Raw genomic sequence first — 20,566 nt, 5'->3', positions numbered from 1 at the left:
ATTTGGCCTCGTGACGCTCTATAGAGGTTAGTTTTAAGAAAATGTGTCAAACTTAGGAATAGAAAATACATGACTTGATAGTTGCAGTCTGAAAACACTGATCTGTATACATAGACAGGCTACGAACTGATATTTTGTGTTTGAATTTCGCCAAGTTAGCGCTAACGGTAGTCTATCGATCTATCTATAAAGATCAGATTTCGACAAGGGTCTTGTGACAATTTTTAAAAGCACTTTTGTAACGTTAAGCACTATCCTTCCTTATTTTAGGGTCATATTATAAAAATAATTTTCTACAAAAAACATTGTGATGTTTAAAATATTGCAAATATACTCCACATCATTAATAGTAATATATTTTTTAATCTATAATACTAATTTCGGTATACGGTTTTTCTTTTTTTTTACAAATCTTCATTTAATAAAAAAATCAGTTCATTTTTGTTCTGAAGTCTCTTTTGTAATTCTGTATCTGTTTTTTTCAATAAATTACTGTTTTACATTTGGACACCAAAATAAACCATATAAAACATTCTTATTTTCCAGTGCTTAATAAAATAATATTGATACTTTGTTTTTGTGTGTAAATAATCTAACATTTTTTAACATAAATAAAACACGATATATGACATAACCCCGATCAACAACGTAACAGCGACATTATTTATTATTTGAGCTATTCCATTATTTAATTTGAATCACAAACAAGTATCAAGATGTATTAATCCAATTTACATATATCCAACATGATTTAGTCACAATTTTCAAACACAATTTAGATGCGTGAATAGTGAGAGCAATATAATAATCAATATAATAGGTATTTAACATATATCTACATCTTAAAGAGTGTGGTAATTAAAATTAAAAATACCGCTTAATGGGAATCGATACGGAATTTAAACATTACATGAATCAAATTCTGTTGTTATTGTGACCTATTAAAACTGTCCTACAGTTGTAAATTATAATGTATCAGAGTAACTGATCACAAATTGCAATGTATCATTAATTCATCACAAATTGCAATGTATCATTAATTCATCACAAATTGTAATGTATCATCGATACATCACAAATTGCTATGAATCATTATTGTTGCATTAAAAATTGCAATGTATCATTGATGATCACAAATTGTAATGTATCATTAATTCATCACAAATTGTAATGTATTATTAATTCATCAAAAATTGTAATGTATCATCGATACATCACAAATTGCTATGAATCATTATTGTTGCATTAAAAATTGCAATGTATCATTGATTATCACAAATTGTAATGTATCATTAACTCATCACAAATTGTAATGTATCATTAACTCATCACAAATTATAATGTATCATTGATTATCACAAATTGCAATGTATCATTGACTCATCACAATGGGGATGTTTCCTAATGTTACAAATCCAAATAAAGTTATGTTTAATATTTTAAAGACAGTATTTTAAAACCTATAACAACATTTAGAGACCTTGAATGTTTGTCTCAAGTGAAATATAAATTAAAAACGCTGCATTGTTTCTTAGTTTGTTAGCAAAGAAGTGACGTCATGGAGCGTTTTCGCGTTCTTTCAAGAAGTTGTTTTTAGTTAAGTGTTTTTGTAATGAAATGATGCGTATATGATTTTATTACATTTTTTCCGTGTTTAGATATGGATTATCTACATAATAAAAGCAATTCCAAAAATTAGGAAACATGCCCATTGGCAATGTAATGTTGTTGAATCACAAATAGCAATGTATTACAATTTTCAAATCAAACAAATCTGGTCGCTGTTACGTTGTATTAAGGCACATACGTCGCTCGCTCGCTTGTCTAGTAGTCATCGACGTCGTAAAGGTTGTCGATCTCTTCATCATCAAGTTGCATAGATTGGAAGTCCACTTTGTAACGAAGGAGACCTGGAAATAAATATTAGAATTAGAAGATTGATAATGTTAAAATTAATAATTTGAATTTCTTACAATTGAACTCCAATGACGTTATTATAAAAAAAAAAACAATTCATTACATTTCTACCTATTTTCCTTGTGTATTTGTTTAATTATATTTGAACGAAAACATAAAAAAAACACATCATGCATAACATAAGAAAATAATTGATGAATCATAACATCCTGTCTACACTATTCCAGTCGTAACCTAGCGATGATTTCAATCGCTTCACTGGAATACTGCAATTTTTATAAATTAAAACTAAATTTCATGCAAGTCACCAAACAAAAAAACATTTAAACAAAATCGTATCATAAACACAGAAATATAACAATGAAATCTGAATATCGAAATATTCTCTAAACTAGCTGTTCCCGTGCGACTTCATTCGCATAAACTTATGAAAATTTTACTTTGTTGTTTAAATGTGTCAAATCATCGATTACAAATGTCAAAGTGACATGACATTACGATAAACCATGGCAACCTTGCTTCTTTGATGTTGGCAGCAACTTATGGTCTCTTTCCCACGTTAGGGTTTTTATCCAAAATATTTACCCCCTAATTTTAATAGCGTGAAAATATATAGCCTAAAGCGTGACGTAAGTATACGGCTTTTTGCTAAAAAAAATAATTATTCATAAATATACTGTAATTGCTGACATCTTAGGCAACAAAGAAGTGTGGTTTTACGCTTTATTATAATAGTATAGATAAAATTTAAATATGGCGCCATTACAAATGTAAACTTTTATATCCACAGAAAAAAGACTAACTACAAAACCAAAGTAAACGTTTAGTTTTCACGATTCCAGTCCAACGACCGAGCCCAGCGCTAGATAACAATTAGATAGAACACTGAATAATTCATAGTGACATTCAGATTACAAGTTTCCAGTTGTATTCCATTGCTGGATTCGATGTATGTTCTGGTATACTATAAACAATGTATAACATTTTAAACCAATAACTTTTTACCTCAGTCCAAACTCAGCGTGTAAAGAAATGGTAGACATTTAGTATTACAAACACAAACACAAAATACAAATTATTAATCAACTTACCAACAATTTATATATTCTTGATTTAATTCTATTTTTAACGGAAATGTATAACCGATTCCTTATTGAATATAAGATAAAAGACAGGGGTGGTCAAATTGCGGGTCGCAAATCACATCTCTTGGCTCGCGAAAAATATACTCGAGTTGACTTTTTAATTATGTATTACTATAAAAACATATTGTAAAGTATGCGTCTTAAAATGTCTTAGATTACAAAAAATATGAAACGACTAACTGAATATAAATAAATCTTTAAATAATTCGCTTCGTAATCGTCGCTTAAAATCTGACGTCGAAAATATAATGGGATTTGAAGTTTTAGATAATCAAATGTGGTTTAAGTTTCAGTTTCAAATTTAATTCACGTTTTATACATCTTTTGAATACGTATTTACAATAATTGCAGTTTGAAAAAATATTTAAATCAAAAAAATGACTATCAAGCATTTTGGCCACCCCTGGAATATTGAGTCCCTGTCCCACCACTGGCTGATAGAGGTTCAGTTTCCATCACACATTTTACACGTTGGATTGTTATCAGACAATTTATAATTTGGTGGGACAGTTCTTAGGGATTAAATCATACAAATTTTAATATAAGATCCTTTTATATGGTATAATTATATGGAGTCGGGAATAACCAACAAACATTTTTTTTTATATTTTTTTTTCATGTACAGTTACTGTAAAAGCACGAATTTCGGTCAATCGCAAGGATTACTGGTAAAATCGAAAACTTACCAACTAGTATTGATAATTAGAAAAATTACGAATAGGCGATGTATCACACTATTTATTCCCGTGTGGCTTCATCCGCATGAAATTATAAAAACTTTATTTTATTCTTTACATTTTTCAAGCCGTTACCATAATAACTTTGCTTCCTTAATGTTGGCAGCTTGTAGTTCATGGTCCCATTCCCACATGCAGCTTTTTTTTAAAAATATTTCCTTAAGTGTAATAGCGTGAAAATATATAGCCTAGTGTCTTAAGTGTAGTGACTTTTATTAAAGAATTCTTCAAAAATATGCTGCGATTGCCGACATCCTACGCTACGAAGTAGTGTGTGTTTACGCTTTGTTATATTAGTAGTTATTTATAGATTACTGTTTAGTGAAAATCTATGAAAATCCCCAAGTGAATAGAAATTTCTTTCTTATAAGACTTTCTATAACTAGTTGGTAATTTAAAAATTTGCCGGATTCCGTGCTTTCACAGTAACATAATGTAATATTAGAAAAGCATACATTCAATCCATTCCACAAAACCGCAAACCCTTATACTACTTATAAATATTTTTATTCGTTTCAAACTTAAAACTACTATTTTCTTCACTAATCTAGAAAATAAAATCTTTACAGTGAAATAAAAAAAATGGCACACGAAATTAACACATCAAAATCTAATATAGTAATATTTGGTAATCTTTGGTAATAACTGGCAACTATTTTCAATAAAGCCGGTAACACACCACAGCAATGTATGCTTCTCAATTACACTAACCTATTGGATATAATGGATACTATGCCTAGAAATATATGCGAGAACATTATACTTTTGCTTGAGACTTCGTTCGTGTAAAATTAAAAAGTAAAAAATATAACCTATATCACCCGGGGATAGTACAACTTTAAAACAGTGAAAGATTTTTTCAAATCAATTCAGTAGTTTCAGAGCGTATTCAATACAATAAAATTCTTTTAAATACCTTTTAAAATAGTAGTGGCTGTTTCCCGCGACTTTGTCCGCGCGAGATTAAGATAAAAAAGAATAAAAACATGCCTATCTGTCAGCTACCCTTCAGTGAAAGTCTAGTCGAAATAGGCTGTCATTTCGGAGATTACGCGGAACAAACGCGGCTTGCAGATAGACAAAGACAAAATTTTTTTTAAATGCAATTTGCGTTATCTGCAACGCAAATACACCATCTTCCCGAAATATGGATTTTTCTTTGATGTCAGACACTCCAATTTTTTTATTATAGGTATATAGATTACATTGGTTATTTTGCCATTAAAATATTTTCGTCGTTTTCACATATATATTTCTAGGGCACATATTTATATTATATAGCATCTAATTGTATGCACCATATCTATTTAAAAACTGCCTCCACTCAAGTCGATTCGGAGAAGTTTCGGGAGGCGACATTATTATTAATTAAGTACATCTTTTATTTATTCTAAGCTATTACTAACTTGGACCTTTACATGGGAGCCCTAATGCAATGATTTATATTTCTTAATCAAAAGCCACTTGTTTGTAATAACTATACCTTTGTTTGAATCGGCGGTATATTGTGACGTCATTAGTCACAAAACATGTCAGATCAATAGAATAACACTAGCTGTTGCCCGCAACATCGTCAATGTAGAAATATATAAAAGGCTATGTTAATTCCACATATATTAGCAACCTTACAGTAAAAGTCCCGTCAAAACGGTCCAGCCGTTTCTAAGATAACCGAGAACAAACGCGGCCTTGCGGACAGACAGATCATATCGTTTTTTGTTATATGAAAGTATTAATATTACCTACAGACACACATGTTATTTATCTGTATATACTTTTATATTTAAACTAGCATATTTATGTATCAATATTGTAGCTAGCGTCACTAATTTTGTATTCCACTTTGTAATTTCAATTTCATCACACATTATTATGTGATTTTTTTAAATAGATTTCAGGAACTTTTCAGGGTGATACGTATTATTTATAACAGTGTCATCATAAAAATTGTTTACTCATTTTAATAAAAAAATGTATACTATCTTTGGCCCACGACTTCGTCCGCGCATAATTAAAAAATCTAGTAAGCCTAAACGTGCTTTCAGACTATATTCTAAATCTGTACTTAATTTCAACATTTAACAGTTTTGGAGAAAAAAACAAATTTCCATCGAAACATTTATAGATTTCTCGGATGTTTACACTAAGGTTTCATTCTCACGGGCGTTTTTTTAACACTCTCACTAAAACTCTTTAACATCACTCTTGTTACGTTCTTTTAAAGCTCAAAAGTCAACGCGGTAAAAATGCGTCGCGTTTAAAAACCGCTGCATTATGAAAAGATGCATCAAAATGCGTTTGTTCTGTTCAACATTAATTTAACGCGCGTTATAAAAATGCCCGAGTGAATAATGGTTGCACACATTAATTCTGACAAGAAGACTATATATTTTCTCACTTTTAAGTTAGGATAGCACCTATATATCTATGGATAGGTTTATCTAGCGTTACTAAAGACTCATATCGACTTGAATGGAGTTCTAAGTATAATAGTAAATACTATTTCTTAAGGCGTCACTATTGCTCAAGGCATTTCGGTTTAAAAAGAAAGCTTGTATAGTAACATACAAACTTTACAGCAGCTCGCTTTATAGAAACATAGTTTAGTGCCATCGGGTAGAAGGCGCCACAGATATGCGAATTATTCTCAAATAACACTACACCCCATCCCTTAAGTCATGGTAAAAAAAAGGGCACAGTAGCAATCTTTCCTAGGGCGCTATAACCAGCACCGACCTTGTTCCTATATTTTTTTACACAATATCAAAGACAAAGTGGTATATTATAATGGCCGTAAGGAATTTGTCATTTCCTTGTATATTTAATTTCACTTTGGAATCGAAACGTAAGTGCACGAAAAGCTTTTAAATATAGTAAAAGGATGTAGGACAATACTCCTTTTGCTTTACTCCACCTCCAACAAGAGTTTAAACTTCGAGCTACCATAAAGTTTGCATCTTGTTATACATATTTACATATCAAGCAAGATAGAAGAGGAAAAAATATTTGACAAAATGAAGTAATTAATAGAGAAAATTGTACAGTTAAAACCGATTACTATGACATACGGGTTATAGTAACCAAAATTACTTTTACAACATTCTATCGCTTACGATATACCCTTATACGACCTTTTTTATTTATAATGTTTGGAATAACACATTAGACCCTTAAAAGTTGAGTGTTTCAAATACATTTTAGCAAACATATGTGAACACTTATTTCCTCACTCTAGGCCTAGCGAGGATTTTGAACAAACCATGGTCATTGACCGACTTCCCAAAAGGAGGTACTCAATTTGTCTGTATGTTTTTTTTTTAACATTACTATTATGCAAATTGCGATCTTGAATAATAAATAATACAATACATATATTGAAAGCAACGTGATACATATATATGGTGAACTAGCGTTCGACCGCGACTCCGTCCACGTAAAATAAAAAAAAGCAAGGAGTCTGTGTTCTTTCAGACTATCCTCTACGTCTATGCCAAATTTAATCGAGATTCAAACAGTTTAGGCTACAAACTTCATCCTTCCAAACATCCATCCATCCAAACCATAGCATTTATATAATAATATTAGTAAAATTAACCATGCTGGCGATATCAATCCAGGGCTGTGAGAGTTAAAACGCGTGTTTAACTAAACAATATTTACTTACTAGCTTTCGCTCGCGATTCCGTCCGAGTGGAATCAAAAAAGTAAGTAGCCTATGTGTTCTTCCAGACTATCCTCCACATCTATACCAAATTTCATCGAAATCCGTTCAGCCGTTTAGGCTACAAACTCTAACGAACATCCATCCATCTAAACTTTCGCATTTATAAAATTAGTAAGAAGTAAGATTGGAGTAATATTGTTTACTGTAATTGTTAGTATCCTTTTGATGTCATTCTAAACGGTTTTTACTGTATTATGATATATTATTAACAGTACAGATTGGATCGCAACTGTCGGTTTACACAATTCGTTGTTTTCAGTCTATATATATTTTGTAGGGTAGTTTTAAAATTTCACATCAAAATAATGATATGTATTAGATGTGAAATGATAATGGTCTATTACATTAAGGAGTAAACATTAAGTGGGGTAGATAAATATTTTTCTGAATTCTAATTTTATTTTGACTCGGGTAATTTTTTTATAGTAAGAATCTTTTAGGATTGTAAGGAGTGCTTTATTGAGTCGTTTAGATTGACATGAGCACTAGAAATCTAAATACTAACAAAATTAAGTAATTCAATAAAAATTATGCCAAGGGAGAATAGTTTCTGGTTTTGGTTTTATTTTTTTTATGGTTGTTCCTTGCTTTTCTGGTCGGAAAAAAAAATTTCGTGAATTATTTTTTTTTAACAAAATAAGATGTCTTGATTTACTTTCTTCGCATTTTTAAATATTACTCATTGGTTTATTTTCAAGTTTAAAATGAATTAACGAACGCTGCAAAACATTAAAAATACATATATAGCAGTAAAATTACACGACAAAACACTCGTTTAAAAAAACTATCTTAGCAGTCCTCCATTGGTCGTAAATCGTAATGGTTTTTTTTTAGTTTTCTTAATTTAAAATATCTTTATGAACCATATTATCTTTAACTGAATTTATCAGCTTACGAAGTTTGTTTCACGTAATATATTCATGCATTGGTGTTTCAGGTATGAAAACCCACGTTAAAATAACAAAACCGATAGTAGCGTATCCAAGCCGTTATAAAATAATTATACAAGCTTACAACTACATGTATGTGACTGGTGTTTTCTTCTTACCGACTTCAAAAAAATACTTCCTTAATTATTTTCACTTCAACATTCCTAAAAATGGATTTAAATACCAGCAAAAAAGACATTGTAACTATTTTTGTAAATTTTTTTGAAGTCGGTATTTTTACAAACAAAATTTTTTTTTCGTTATCCTGTCCACCCTATTTAATAGTCATCGAGGTCGACATCGTCCAGCGGTTCATCCAACTGCAGCGACTGAAAGTCCACCTTGTACCGCAGAATACCTGACGTTTGTCCATCCAAGCAGCATTAAATAAATAAATTGTTAGTATAGTTAATTATAAAGCGTTAGCTTTCGCCCGCGTATCCGTCTGCGTGGAATTAAAAAAAGCAAAATCCTATTTCTATACTATGTTCTACATATATGCCAAATTTCATCGAGATCAGTTTAGGTTACAAACTAACAAACATCCATTCACCCAAACATTTGCAGTTTTAATATTAATAAGATTAAATTTGCTCGCAACTTCAAATAGAATAAAAAAACCTACTATCAACACATTTTTTGTCACTCTCTTATAAAATATATATCTATTGGTGAAAGAATTTTTGTAATTAGTGAAGTAGTTTTAGAGTTTATCATTTACAAAGTTACAAATATTTCTTCTCTATAAAAAAGAGTAAAATATATGTTAAAGTACAAACATGTACTATCAAGGAATTTGGCTGTGTTTCACTTTAGATTTATGAACGGTTTTTTCATAAACATTTATTTTTTACAAAATGTAATTATATAGAAAAACGCTTATAAATATACTACAATAATAATAAACTAACTTAATTACACTTAAACTCAGAAATAATAATCAATAGGACAAACATTTTAAATATCTATACAAAAAAAGTGGATCACTGCGGATTTCCACCACTGTACCTAAACTAGATTATAGTTGTTAAATATATTAGTTTAACTAGCTGTTGTCCGCGAATCCTTTCGCGTAGAATTAAAAAAAAAACAAATGTAAATATTCTGTGTCCTTCCAGACTATCCTCTACATCTATGCCAAATTTCAGATATCTGTTCAGCAGTTTAGGCTACAACATCCATCCATCTAAACTTTCGTATTTATAATACAGTAGAACCTCGATAAGTTAAAGTCCAAGGGAAACACAAAATACTTTAAGTTATAGAGGTTTTAAGTTACCAAGGGTCTATGTTGTAGAGGTTTTGGGCTCTGATGGGAAGGAAACATATTATTTATTAAAGTTATAGAGGTTTTAAGTTATCAAGGGTCTATGTTGTAGAGGTTTTGTGCTTTGATGGGAAGGGAACATATTATTTATTAAAGTTATAGAGGTTTGAGTTACCAAGGGTCCATGTTGTAAAGGTTTTGGGCTCTAATGGGAAGGGAACATATTATTTATTAAAGTTATAGAGGTTTGAGTTATCGAGGTTCTACTGTCTTAGTTTAATTACTTTGTGCAAATACATAAACTGACCTCCAATACCACCAAAGCCGCGTACAAACTGGCTTCCCTCCTGGCTCTTGTCCGTGATGATCTCCAATGTGGCACCAAACGACTTGTAGTTGTTAGCGAGCCACTCCAGCAGCGGCTGGCATTCCACCAGCTCCAGTTCTACTCCGCTCTGAAAGACATTCATATTTTCTATATTATCCAACCAGGTGAAGTAACATTTTTACAATATACTTATCGTTAATGAATTCTCACAGAACTATATAACACGAGCTTTAGCCCGCGACTCCGTCCGCGTGGAATTAAATTAAAACAAAAGTGTGTAGATTAAGTGTTATTCCAGACTATCCTCTAAATCTATAGCAAATTTTATCGATATCCGTTCAGAAGTTTAGGATACAAACTCTAACAAACATCCATCTATCTAAACTTTCGCATTTATAATATTAGTATGAGTATGATAGTATGATTAGCTGTTTATTTATACTATTATAATAAAGCGTAAACACACACTTCTTTGTGACGTAAGATGTCAGCAATCACAGTATATTTTTGAATAATTCTTACTTTATTAAAAAGCCCTACACGTACGACACGCTTTAGGTTATATATTTTCACGCTATTAAACTTTGGAGGTAAATAAATTGGAAAAAACCTAATGTGGCAGAAGGACCATAAACAACAAACTTGCCATGGTAACGGTAATTGATATCCACTGTCAAAGGCGTTCATTGTCATTTGAATTTTGACACTTGCGATTAAGAATTACACAAATGTAAGCAATAAAATAAAGTTTTATAATATGCGGATGAAGCCGCACGGAAACGACTAGTCTATCATAAATATTAAATGGCCGCTATGTATGAAATGTCCCTCCGTTTATTTAAAATCCACTTTAAATAGAAACTTACCTCTTTATCAGTGAAATGTGACTTGTCTTTCTCTTGTTCGGGTGTGAGATGGAGAATGGTCTCCTGATTGGTGGCGTGAGACTTCAACACGTATCTGGAAATTAAAAATATATACAGATATTAACAAGTAACTGTTGCTAGAGATTTAGTCCGCATGAAATTAAAAAATAAAAAAAAATAGCCTATATGATTTTTTTTTACTATTTTTCACCATTAGTTTTTTTTATAATATAAGGTGGCAAACGAGCAAGCGGCATGAATCCACCGAAATGGAAAGCGACTGCTGTACATAGACAGCCGCAATTGCAGCGTTGCCTACCCTTCATTGACGGAAGCGACGCACATAAAGAGGACATTTTCCCTTCCTATGCATCTCCTCCACCGTCAAATCCACTTATCCTTCCCATCCTTTCCTCTTAAGAAAAGAGTGGAAAGGGAAAGGGACTAAATTTAGGCCTCCGGCACTACACTCATCAGATGAAACGCGGAATTGCTTCCACTTCACGCCTGTTTTCTGTGTGGTCGTGGTATTGTTGGGAGCCGGCCCTGCAGTGCGAAGATGTTAAAGCGGGCTTTACCACTGTTAAAAGTTAGTAAAAAAAATAGTAAAGGGTACACTTATACATTTTGATGAAGCTTTAAAGGCTTCAATAATTATTATTTTTCTCATATCTTTATTTTCTTATTATTATATGTAATATATTCCACATGATTTTAAAAAAAAAATAACAAAATAAAACATATTATATAAAAAAATAGAAGTCCACCGGCTGCGGAATCCGATGACTCAAGCAACCAGTGGTCAGGGCAGAGACAGGAACCTCCTCACTAGTCGTGCGGTTTGTAAAATAACCGCCTTTTGAATCGGGCCCTTAATCCAACTGTCTAGCGAGAGCTTCTTATTAAATTATTATTATTAAACAAACTGACCTTTGTATATCAAGGTTTTCCCAACAGATGAGTGTCTCCACAGCACCAAGTTCCAGCGCTCGCAAAGTATCATCCACACCAAAACAATATTTTCCAGTATCCTGTAAATAATTTATTATAAATACTAACATTATACAAAAATATTTTATAATTAGTTTAAGAAAAAAAAGTAAGCAGCCTCTGTGTTCGAGATTATCCTCTACATTTATGACAAACTAGCTGTTCCCCGCAGCTTCATCCGCATGAAATTATAAAAACTTTATTTTATTGTTTACATTTGTCAAATTATCAATTGCAAATGTCATTATGACATGTCATGATGACAAAGTATGGCAATTTTGCTTCCTTGATGTTGGCAGCAACTTATGGTCTCTTTCCCACATTAGGGTTTTTATCCAAAATATTTACCCCCTTAGTTTATCGGCGTTAAAATATATAGCCTAAAGCGTGACTCAAGTGTAGGGCTTTTTATTAAGAAGAGGATTATTCAAAAATATGATGTAATTGCTGACATCTTAGGCAACAAATAAACGGCTGAATGTATTTCGATGAAATTTGGTATACATGTAGAGTATAGTCTGGAAGGTAAGGAAAGCTACTAATTTTTGATTTTTTCCATTCCACGCGGACGGAGTCGCGGGCGAAAGCTAGTATGAAACAAAAACCACATCCACAGTTTGAAAAAACAATTCAAATCCTACTAATATTAATACTGCGAAAGTTTAGATGGATGAATGTTTTTTTAGTTTGTAGCCTAAACTGCAGAATGGTACTTTGGCATATTTGGCATAAAAGTAAAGGATATTCTGGAAGATCACATAGGCTACTTGCTTGTTTTTTTTTTAATTTCACGTGGATATAGTCACGGTTAAAAACTAGTTTAATTTTAAAAAGAATCACCTGTGAAATCTCATCGAAGTATCTTCCAATCAGCTTCTTTTCCTGAATAAACTTCACATTCTGTAGAGACTCCGCCGCTAACTCTATTGCTTGGTTGAATCCATTCTCACCGCCGTAAGATACATCCACTAGTTTGATAATTTTAGATTGAAGACGCTGGAATTTAAAAAAAAACGATAATTATAGCGAATTTAAAAAAAAATCCAAAGTTATAAAGGGGAAAGATTTGAATTTTTAATGTATCAACTCAAAAACTATAGGACAACTTTACAAATTGCCATTTTTTTCTGTTATGTATAATTATGAATTTTACAAATATTGTTATTTTTTTAAGTTATTGTAAAAAGTTAATTATTTTTAATGTAAATTTTAAAGTTCCATTATTAACTAACATTAACTTGTAAAAAAAACTAAAAACCGATCTTTAAAGATACCTTTAGTATAGTTTTGTTAAGTAAAATAGGCATTTATGTGAATAAATGTTTTTTTTTTTTTTCAAAACAAAAAAATTTAAATCCAATAAATTATTTATCTAAACAATACAATAATGACAAGCGTGACGTGAAAGCAATTCCATGTTCCGTCTTATGAATGTGGTGCTGGAGGTCTGACTTTAGTCCCTTTCCTTTCCATCCTTTTCTTAAGAGGAAAGGATGGGAAGGAAAAGTGGATTTGACGGTGGAGGAGGCAGTCTATGTGCAGCGGTCACTTTCCATTTCAATGGATTCAGGTGGCCGCTTGCTCGTTTGCCACCTTATATTATAATAGCTGTTCCCATGACTCTTAATCCGCAGGTTTTTAATTATAAAAACTTTATTTTATTGTTTATATTTGTCAAATTATCAATTGCAAGTGTCCAAATGACATGATGACAACCTTGCTTCCTTGATGTTGGCAGCACCTTATGGTCTCTTTTCCACATTAGGGATTTTATCCAAAATATTTACCCCCAAGTTTAATGGCGTGAAAAAATATAGCCTGAAGCCTGACGTAAGTTTAGTAAGTTTTTTTAAAAAAAAAGAATTATTCAAAAATATGCTGTAATTGCTGACATCTTAGGCAACAAAGAAGTGTGTGTTTACGTTTTATTATAGAAAGTATAGATAATAGTATAGAAGTATAGATAAAAAAAAATTCATACCGGGTCAAACATATCGGATTGAGAGAGTTCAGTTTTAAAGTCAGCTGAACCAGCCAGAATCAAACCCGCTACATTCGGTCTGTCAGCACTTATAAACAGCTGTGTTGCCACTTCAGCCACTTTGCGGACATAATTGTGACGTTTCTCCATACGAAGACGTGCGAAACGCAACGCGGACTGACCACCGCGACCATGCTTCTTTGGCAAATCCACAGTAAACTTATGGAGAACCTGGAAAGAGAAATGTTGGTATAAATACGAAAGTTTGGATGGATGTAAGTTTGCATTATATCTTATGAAATTTAGTATAGACATAGAAGATACAGGCTACTTTTGATCCCAGAAATATGGTTCTCATTAAAAATATTGTTTTTCGTGTTTACTCAACAATTATGGATCAGTTCAACATTTCTTATTGAAATATGGCATCATTTTACTCATTATCTTATTTAGTATAAAAAGGAAAGATTCATATTTTTGTATGTATTGAAAACACTCAAAAACCACTGGGCCAATTTCACTTTCACCATTAAAAAGCTACATTATCAGTATCATAGATTATAACATTTATAATTTTTTAATTTCACATGGGCAAAGAGCAATAGCTAATTAAAAAATAACATTGTTAAATATTGTTAACAGTAGGATATTTTTAGTGATAATTTCTCCATAATTGACTTTCTATTCATAACTCACCTCTCTAGTATTTCCTTGCAATGTACCAAACAGTGCACCATTACCATCCATCACGATGAAACCAAACTTGTTATCATCAGCCAGTAATGCGGTGAGCGCTTCAGTATGGAATTTATTGTCACACAAGTATAAGGAAGTGTTAATAGGCTTGAATGGCTCAAAATCAATGTTGACTTTCTTTTCTTTACCCTCTTCAGTCACAATAGTACCACAATAGATAACTAAACCATTTGGTGGCACTGAAAATAAAGGGTTTTTTTATTAGTGGCTTCTACTGCTCTCATCGCTCCCCTGACGTATATTTCTCAGGTATCTGGGATGAGGGCGTTTTTATTTTCAAAAAAAGTTTACAGTGTGTCTAAATCTAAAATTACATGTATCTTATTTCTATATACCAGCTTGTATCTCTTATTCTTTGCATTTGGGATTTGGCATTGCTTTTCAAAGGGTTTTATTTACATTTTCTTTCATGACATCTATACTAATATTATAAAGAGGAAAGATATTTATTTTTGTATATTACTCAAAAAGTACTGGGCCGATTTAAAAAATTGCTAAGAAACAGGATGTATTTTAAATTTTACACAGACGAAGTCGCGATTAACAACTAGTTCACTTATATAAACTTTACAACTACACACATTTTTAGTGAACAGTTTATTGTATCAAACAGTTGTTTTTTTAAATGGTGGTAAATGAGCAAGCAGCCACTGGGATTCGCTAAAATAGGGAAGCTACCGCTGCTTGTAGACACCCACATTTATATGATCTTTAACTGAGGAGGGGACATAAAGAAAAAAGACATTTTCCCTTCCTAAATCGTCACCTCTAATACCTTCCCCTTACCCTTGATTTTGTAAAACTAAGGTAGTTAATAGAAAGATTGGAATTTCTAAGTTTAAGCTTCTAGTTTATCAACAGTGGTAGAGCCCGCTTTAACATCTTCGCACGCATGGGCTGGCTCGCCCGGTGTAATACCACGACCACACAGAAAACAGGCGTGAAGTGAAAGCAATTCCGCGTTTCGTCTGATGAGTGTTGTGTGCCGGAGGCCTAGTTCTAGTCCCTTTCCCTTTCCACCCTTTTCTTAAGAGGAAAGGATGGGAAGGAAAAATGGATTTGACGGCGGAGACACATAGGAAGGGGAAATGTCTTTTTTATGTGCGTCTCCTCCTCCGTCAATTAAGGGTAGGCAACGCATCTGCAATTGCGGATGTTTATGGGCAGCGGTCGTTTTCCATTTCGGTGGATTCAGCTGACCGCTTGCTCGTTTGCTGCCTTATATTATAAAAAAAAAAATCTATTCTACCCCTTTAGACAAAGTAACATTCTATTGTAACTATCGGTGATCGAAAAGTCAAAAATTTAAATTTGATAAGTCACATGCTTGTCATGTATTCATTTCTATACATTTTGACACAGTTTCTCGATTCTACAAGCGACATCACTAATCGAAAGTCACTTTATTTAGTGGGGTTTGGTATATCAGTCACTCACCTTTAGTATAAAGTTTAAGTCGATGCTGTACAGATGTGATTGCTCCCAGCACCGATAGCCTGTTCACTCGGGACTTGATATTAGAGGCCGTACCAAATTCATCAGCCAACATCTTGGATACTCGAGAGATTTGATCCTTCGGTGGTATGATCAGAGATATCATGGATGTACCATTGCTGTAAATATTTTTATAAGAATTAATGAAGAAAATACTTTGTATTATATTAGAATTAATATAACAAATTCAAAATAATTTTTACATGGAAATAAAATATTAACATGGAATGTGTTAACCCTAAAATGTTTTTTATTTAATTATAAAATAAATATTTCAGTATAGGTTTTGAGTCACAGATTAAGGGAAAAGTAATTAAAAAAATCGTGGTTTCAATAAAAACTATACTTTTGTTTGTAGACTTTTGGTAACAATATGCATTTAAGAGTTAAAAACAACAAAATTTTAGTAAAATCTTCATTCTACTGAAACCGAACAACATAATTCTAAAAATGGTAAATATCTGTTGCAACACAAATTTGTTTCTCAAAAGATTATTTTATCAGATATGTTAGAAATTCAGAATATTCCTTATAATTGGGTCTCTCACACACACATGGTCATAAGACAAAACATAGAACTGCTGCTGTAAGGCGGCCATTAATGTAAGAGATATTGCCAGCTCTACCAGTTTATAATCTATGTATACTGTACATAACTGCAGTTATAGTACATAGGGCATGTCAATCATACTTAAGACTATACGGAGGTCATAAAATACATAATAACAAAAGCAGAGATTGTATAAATCTAATAAAGAAGCAAAATTAAAATATAACTAGAGCAAGTACAGTTCAACCTTAATAACTTAGGAGCCTCTATAAGCAAGTCATTGTCCATTCCAATAGAACATTCATAAGCAAGTAATTCAGATTAGAAACTCTTTAGAAAGAATGGTCCTTGGATTCTCACTTCCAAGTACAACTGTCTACAGTTTTTTTCCTTACATTCTTTTTTTTCATCTCAAAACAAGACAAAGGCTTGTTATATTTTCAGCCAAGTCATGTTTGTTTTTGTGTGCTAATTGGAAACAAAGACACTTGAATAAAGTGTTTGTTTTAAGCAATGTTATATCCATACATGTAAATATTACTGACTCATGCCAACTCATATATAATTATAACTACTGGTTACTAATAAAACTATGAATCGAAAAAAAAAAAACTTCGTGGTAATGTGAAGTATGCTGAAAGCGCCGCATTGCGCGAATGCATCCGATTTTCAAAAGCTACTATGAAAGGGCGCGTAATTCCAAAATCGTTCAAATCAGCTGGAAAATTTTGCATTTTTTTTCTCAGTTCAAACAGACGACTGTGCTGTTACCTACTTTTGTAACTAACATACTTTTGTACATAATTTGGTCGATCGTGGTATTATGAGCCATTTATGCGCATTCCAGCACCCTTTGCGTGTCCAAAAGGTTATATCTGCGCATGCAAAACGCGCATGGTATCGTCCACTCGTGCAAGTGACGCAGCCGTGTTGGCAATTTTATCCAATGAAATAGCCACAAACATAGCATAGTATAATGACCACGTTGTTACTGCATAGCGTCAATCTATAACCAAGAATGTATTACTACATTCATAACTCACCCTCTTGCCATCTCCAAACTCTTGATGAGTTTCTTGATCTTCCAAATCTCGACATTACGATCCGCTGACGATTCTTCGGACATTTTGGATCGGGTTAAATTAACTAATACACCAATAAAACACTCCGAATAACGGATAAATAAACGTAAAAGTCTGTAAAATACACCACTAAACTTTAATAATAAAGGAATTCGAGGGAAAGGGACTTCAACTCGCGGTTCAAACTGCTCAAATCCAGATCGAACCGGACGGACGAGACACCTCGCAACTTCGCTCACACTTTCTAGTTTACATTTACGCCTTTCGATACTCGTACTTTTCTTCTGGTGCGGGGATTCTTGGATTTTTTCTTTATTCGGTTAACCCTAAGCATGTGGGATACAAAAATCAGACATTAGTGGATAAAAGATGACGTGAACGGAATCAAGCGATCGAACGGACGCCTCCACTCGTCGCCGATCGGGGAAATGAAAGAAAAAAATTAAACCAAGTGTTACTACACTAAAAATTTGTTGGCAGTGCTTACAGCTACACTACAGTTTAAGCAAAAAATGAAATATTACACAAGCCTAAAACTCATAACTTTAAAACACACATTCATCAAAAGCAAGTATACATTTTTACTTTTAAAATACTTCACTCTCATTTGTCTTTTATAAATAAGCTTTTGTCCCTGTTAATTACATCTACCTACGTGTTTCATTTCATTATAAAGTTAGTAAAGCGATAAATAAGGTATGAATCATTTAGATGCATGGTAGGGAATGTTATGTAACCCCTTATTTTCGTGTTATCTGAATTGAACGAGATAATAATTAGTGATTACATAATTTGGCATGACAACATTATGTCGCACTGTCAAATATACATTGAGAAGTTTTCTTATCAGTTTAAGAAAAAGAGGTTATAATTTCGCAACTACACAGAATCTCGGATTTGCTGTAATTTTCTACTAATAAAATAAACAAACATAATGTAAAATGGACATATATAGGACTTGAGACAACCAACACGCATAAACACATTAAACGAATCATAAACCGGAAGATAACCAACCGGGATGTCTTCGTTTAGATCGATTCTATTCAAAGATATTGGTGTCAAAAGGCTTTGGAATGCATGGACTCGTGGTTATAGATTCAGTTATATGGTGCGGCGCTGTCGAAGGGAGCGCACAGTGCGGGAAGTGTTTCAGTATTTTAGGCAGACATTTTTCAAACCACGCAGGACTCTCCTGATGTCTGTGACAGCGGCGTACAACAGTAGAAGCGAAGAGACAACCGACTGTAACGTTGGAATTTCCGATGATGAACTGGAGGTATGGAGAATTCCATTTGTCAAGGTCATTTGTGTCAAAAGATTGACAAATGCTAAGTACTAAGTACATATGTTTATTCACTCTATCACATACAACACATAGTACAGGAAGTAACTACCACTAACAAATTATAAATCAACAAGCCTAAATGCTCATATACTCCTTAGGTTTGAGAGCTTGAACTTAGTAGGAGCATCTAAATTCCTAATACTCTTCTTTATGAACAATCAGGCTAATTTGCAGTGTTCCCTCTCAGCAAAAATGACATTTTTCCTTGCGACTAGACAAATTCTACCTCTTACAAGTAACCAAATAGGTAGCAGTGTGAAAAATTAGAGAGAAAAAACCTATTAGACATTTGCCGAGTTAACTTTTTTAGTACAAATATTTAAAAGCTGCATTTTATTATTTATTATTCCATATCATTGTATGAATGCACATGAGATATTTAAAGAACTACATATGTTAAGATAAGATATTACCTTAACATATTCAAATGGTAAGATTCTGCATGCATACAATACAATCTTACTTTTAATTCTATTGCGATGGTTTCACACTTTGCATGTACAAAAATTGTTACCAATTCATATATTCATAAGATCTCTATAGTCTATAGTATTATAATGTAACGTAAACACACTCTTTGTTGCCCAAGATGTCGGCAATTGCAGCATATTTTTGAATAATTCCTTTTTTTAACAATAAGCCCTCCACTTACAACATGCTTTAGGCTATATATTTTCACACTATTAAACTTAGGGGGTAAATATTTTGGATAAAAACCCTAAAGCGGGAAAGAGACCATAAGTTGTTGCCAACATCAAGGCAGTAAGATTGCCATGGTTTGTCATGTCATGTCGACATTTGCTATTGGTAATTTGACAAATGTAAAGAATAAAATAAAATTTTATAATTTCATGTGGATGAAGCCGCACTGGAACAGTTAGTTTTATTATATACAGTATTCTTTCTCAATAAGTTTTTATTAAATCAGCAATATTAGAGTTTCTACAACTGGCCCTTTGTAAATAATATATAGATGTGATTGCATATGTTCCTTCAATAAAATGAACTTTTTGATGCTATAAAGACATAAATAATAATACTTGGTGTTTCTTGATGTTGGTGATCATAGAGTATTAATAACAATTTTCTAAATCAACCCAGTAGTTTTTGAGTTATTTCAATACAAATAAAAATACGAACACACAAATCTTTCTTCTTTATAATATTAGTATAGGCAACAAAGTCAAAAATTTTACTTTAAACTTTATAAGTAAACTAGTTTTCGCCCCCGACTCCGTCCACGTGGAATTAAAAAAAAAAAAAACAAAAGTGAGTAACCTATGTGTTCTTCCAGACTACCATCTAGAAAATTGTCAAATAGTGTTATTGAAAAGCACGTTTTAGGGCTTTGACGTGTAATAGGTAGTTTTCGAGTGTTTTATTGGTGTTTATTCTCTTTTGATTAGCTAGTTCGTAGTTTTGTGGTGTTTTTATAAGTGTTTTGTGTTATTC

The 20,566-nt window shown here is 32.4% G+C and overlaps 2 protein-coding genes across 3 annotated transcripts in view; one reads left to right on the top strand and one right to left on the bottom strand.

The window, feature by feature from the left end:
* Positions 1-397: 397 nt before the first annotated feature.
* On the bottom strand, positions 398-18,209 carry LOC106100027 (eukaryotic peptide chain release factor subunit 1). The gene is made up of 9 exons (XM_013278763.1): positions 17,728-18,209; positions 16,078-16,253; positions 14,581-14,819; positions 13,885-14,115; positions 12,744-12,899; positions 11,844-11,944; positions 10,914-11,007; positions 10,027-10,174; positions 398-1,910 (listed from the first exon to the last, which is right to left on the bottom strand). Exons 1-9 carry the CDS (start codon positions 17,808-17,810, stop codon positions 1,825-1,827), a joined length of 1,314 nt encoding a protein of 437 aa, XP_013134217.1. The 5' UTR covers positions 17,811-18,209; the 3' UTR covers positions 398-1,824.
* Positions 18,210-18,576: 367 nt separating this feature from the next.
* The window catches only part of LOC106100058 (stAR-related lipid transfer protein 7, mitochondrial-like), a 13,521-nt gene continuing 11,531 nt past the window's right edge, over positions 18,577-20,566 (top strand). For both annotated transcript variants that reach the window (XM_013278796.1, XM_013278797.1), the window contains exon 1: positions 18,577-19,045. In XM_013278796.1, coding sequence (XP_013134250.1) covers positions 18,788-19,045 — 258 coding nt within the window. In that variant the 5' untranslated portion in view covers positions 18,577-18,787. The remainder of the gene's footprint in view (positions 19,046-20,566) is intronic.

Source organism: Papilio polytes, unplaced genomic scaffold (assembly GCF_000836215.1).
Source record: "Papilio polytes unplaced genomic scaffold, Ppol_1.0 DF824080.1, whole genome shotgun sequence".
Taxonomy (NCBI): domain Eukaryota; kingdom Metazoa; phylum Arthropoda; class Insecta; order Lepidoptera; family Papilionidae; genus Papilio; species Papilio polytes.
This window is presented reverse-complemented; position numbering and strand designations above follow the sequence as displayed.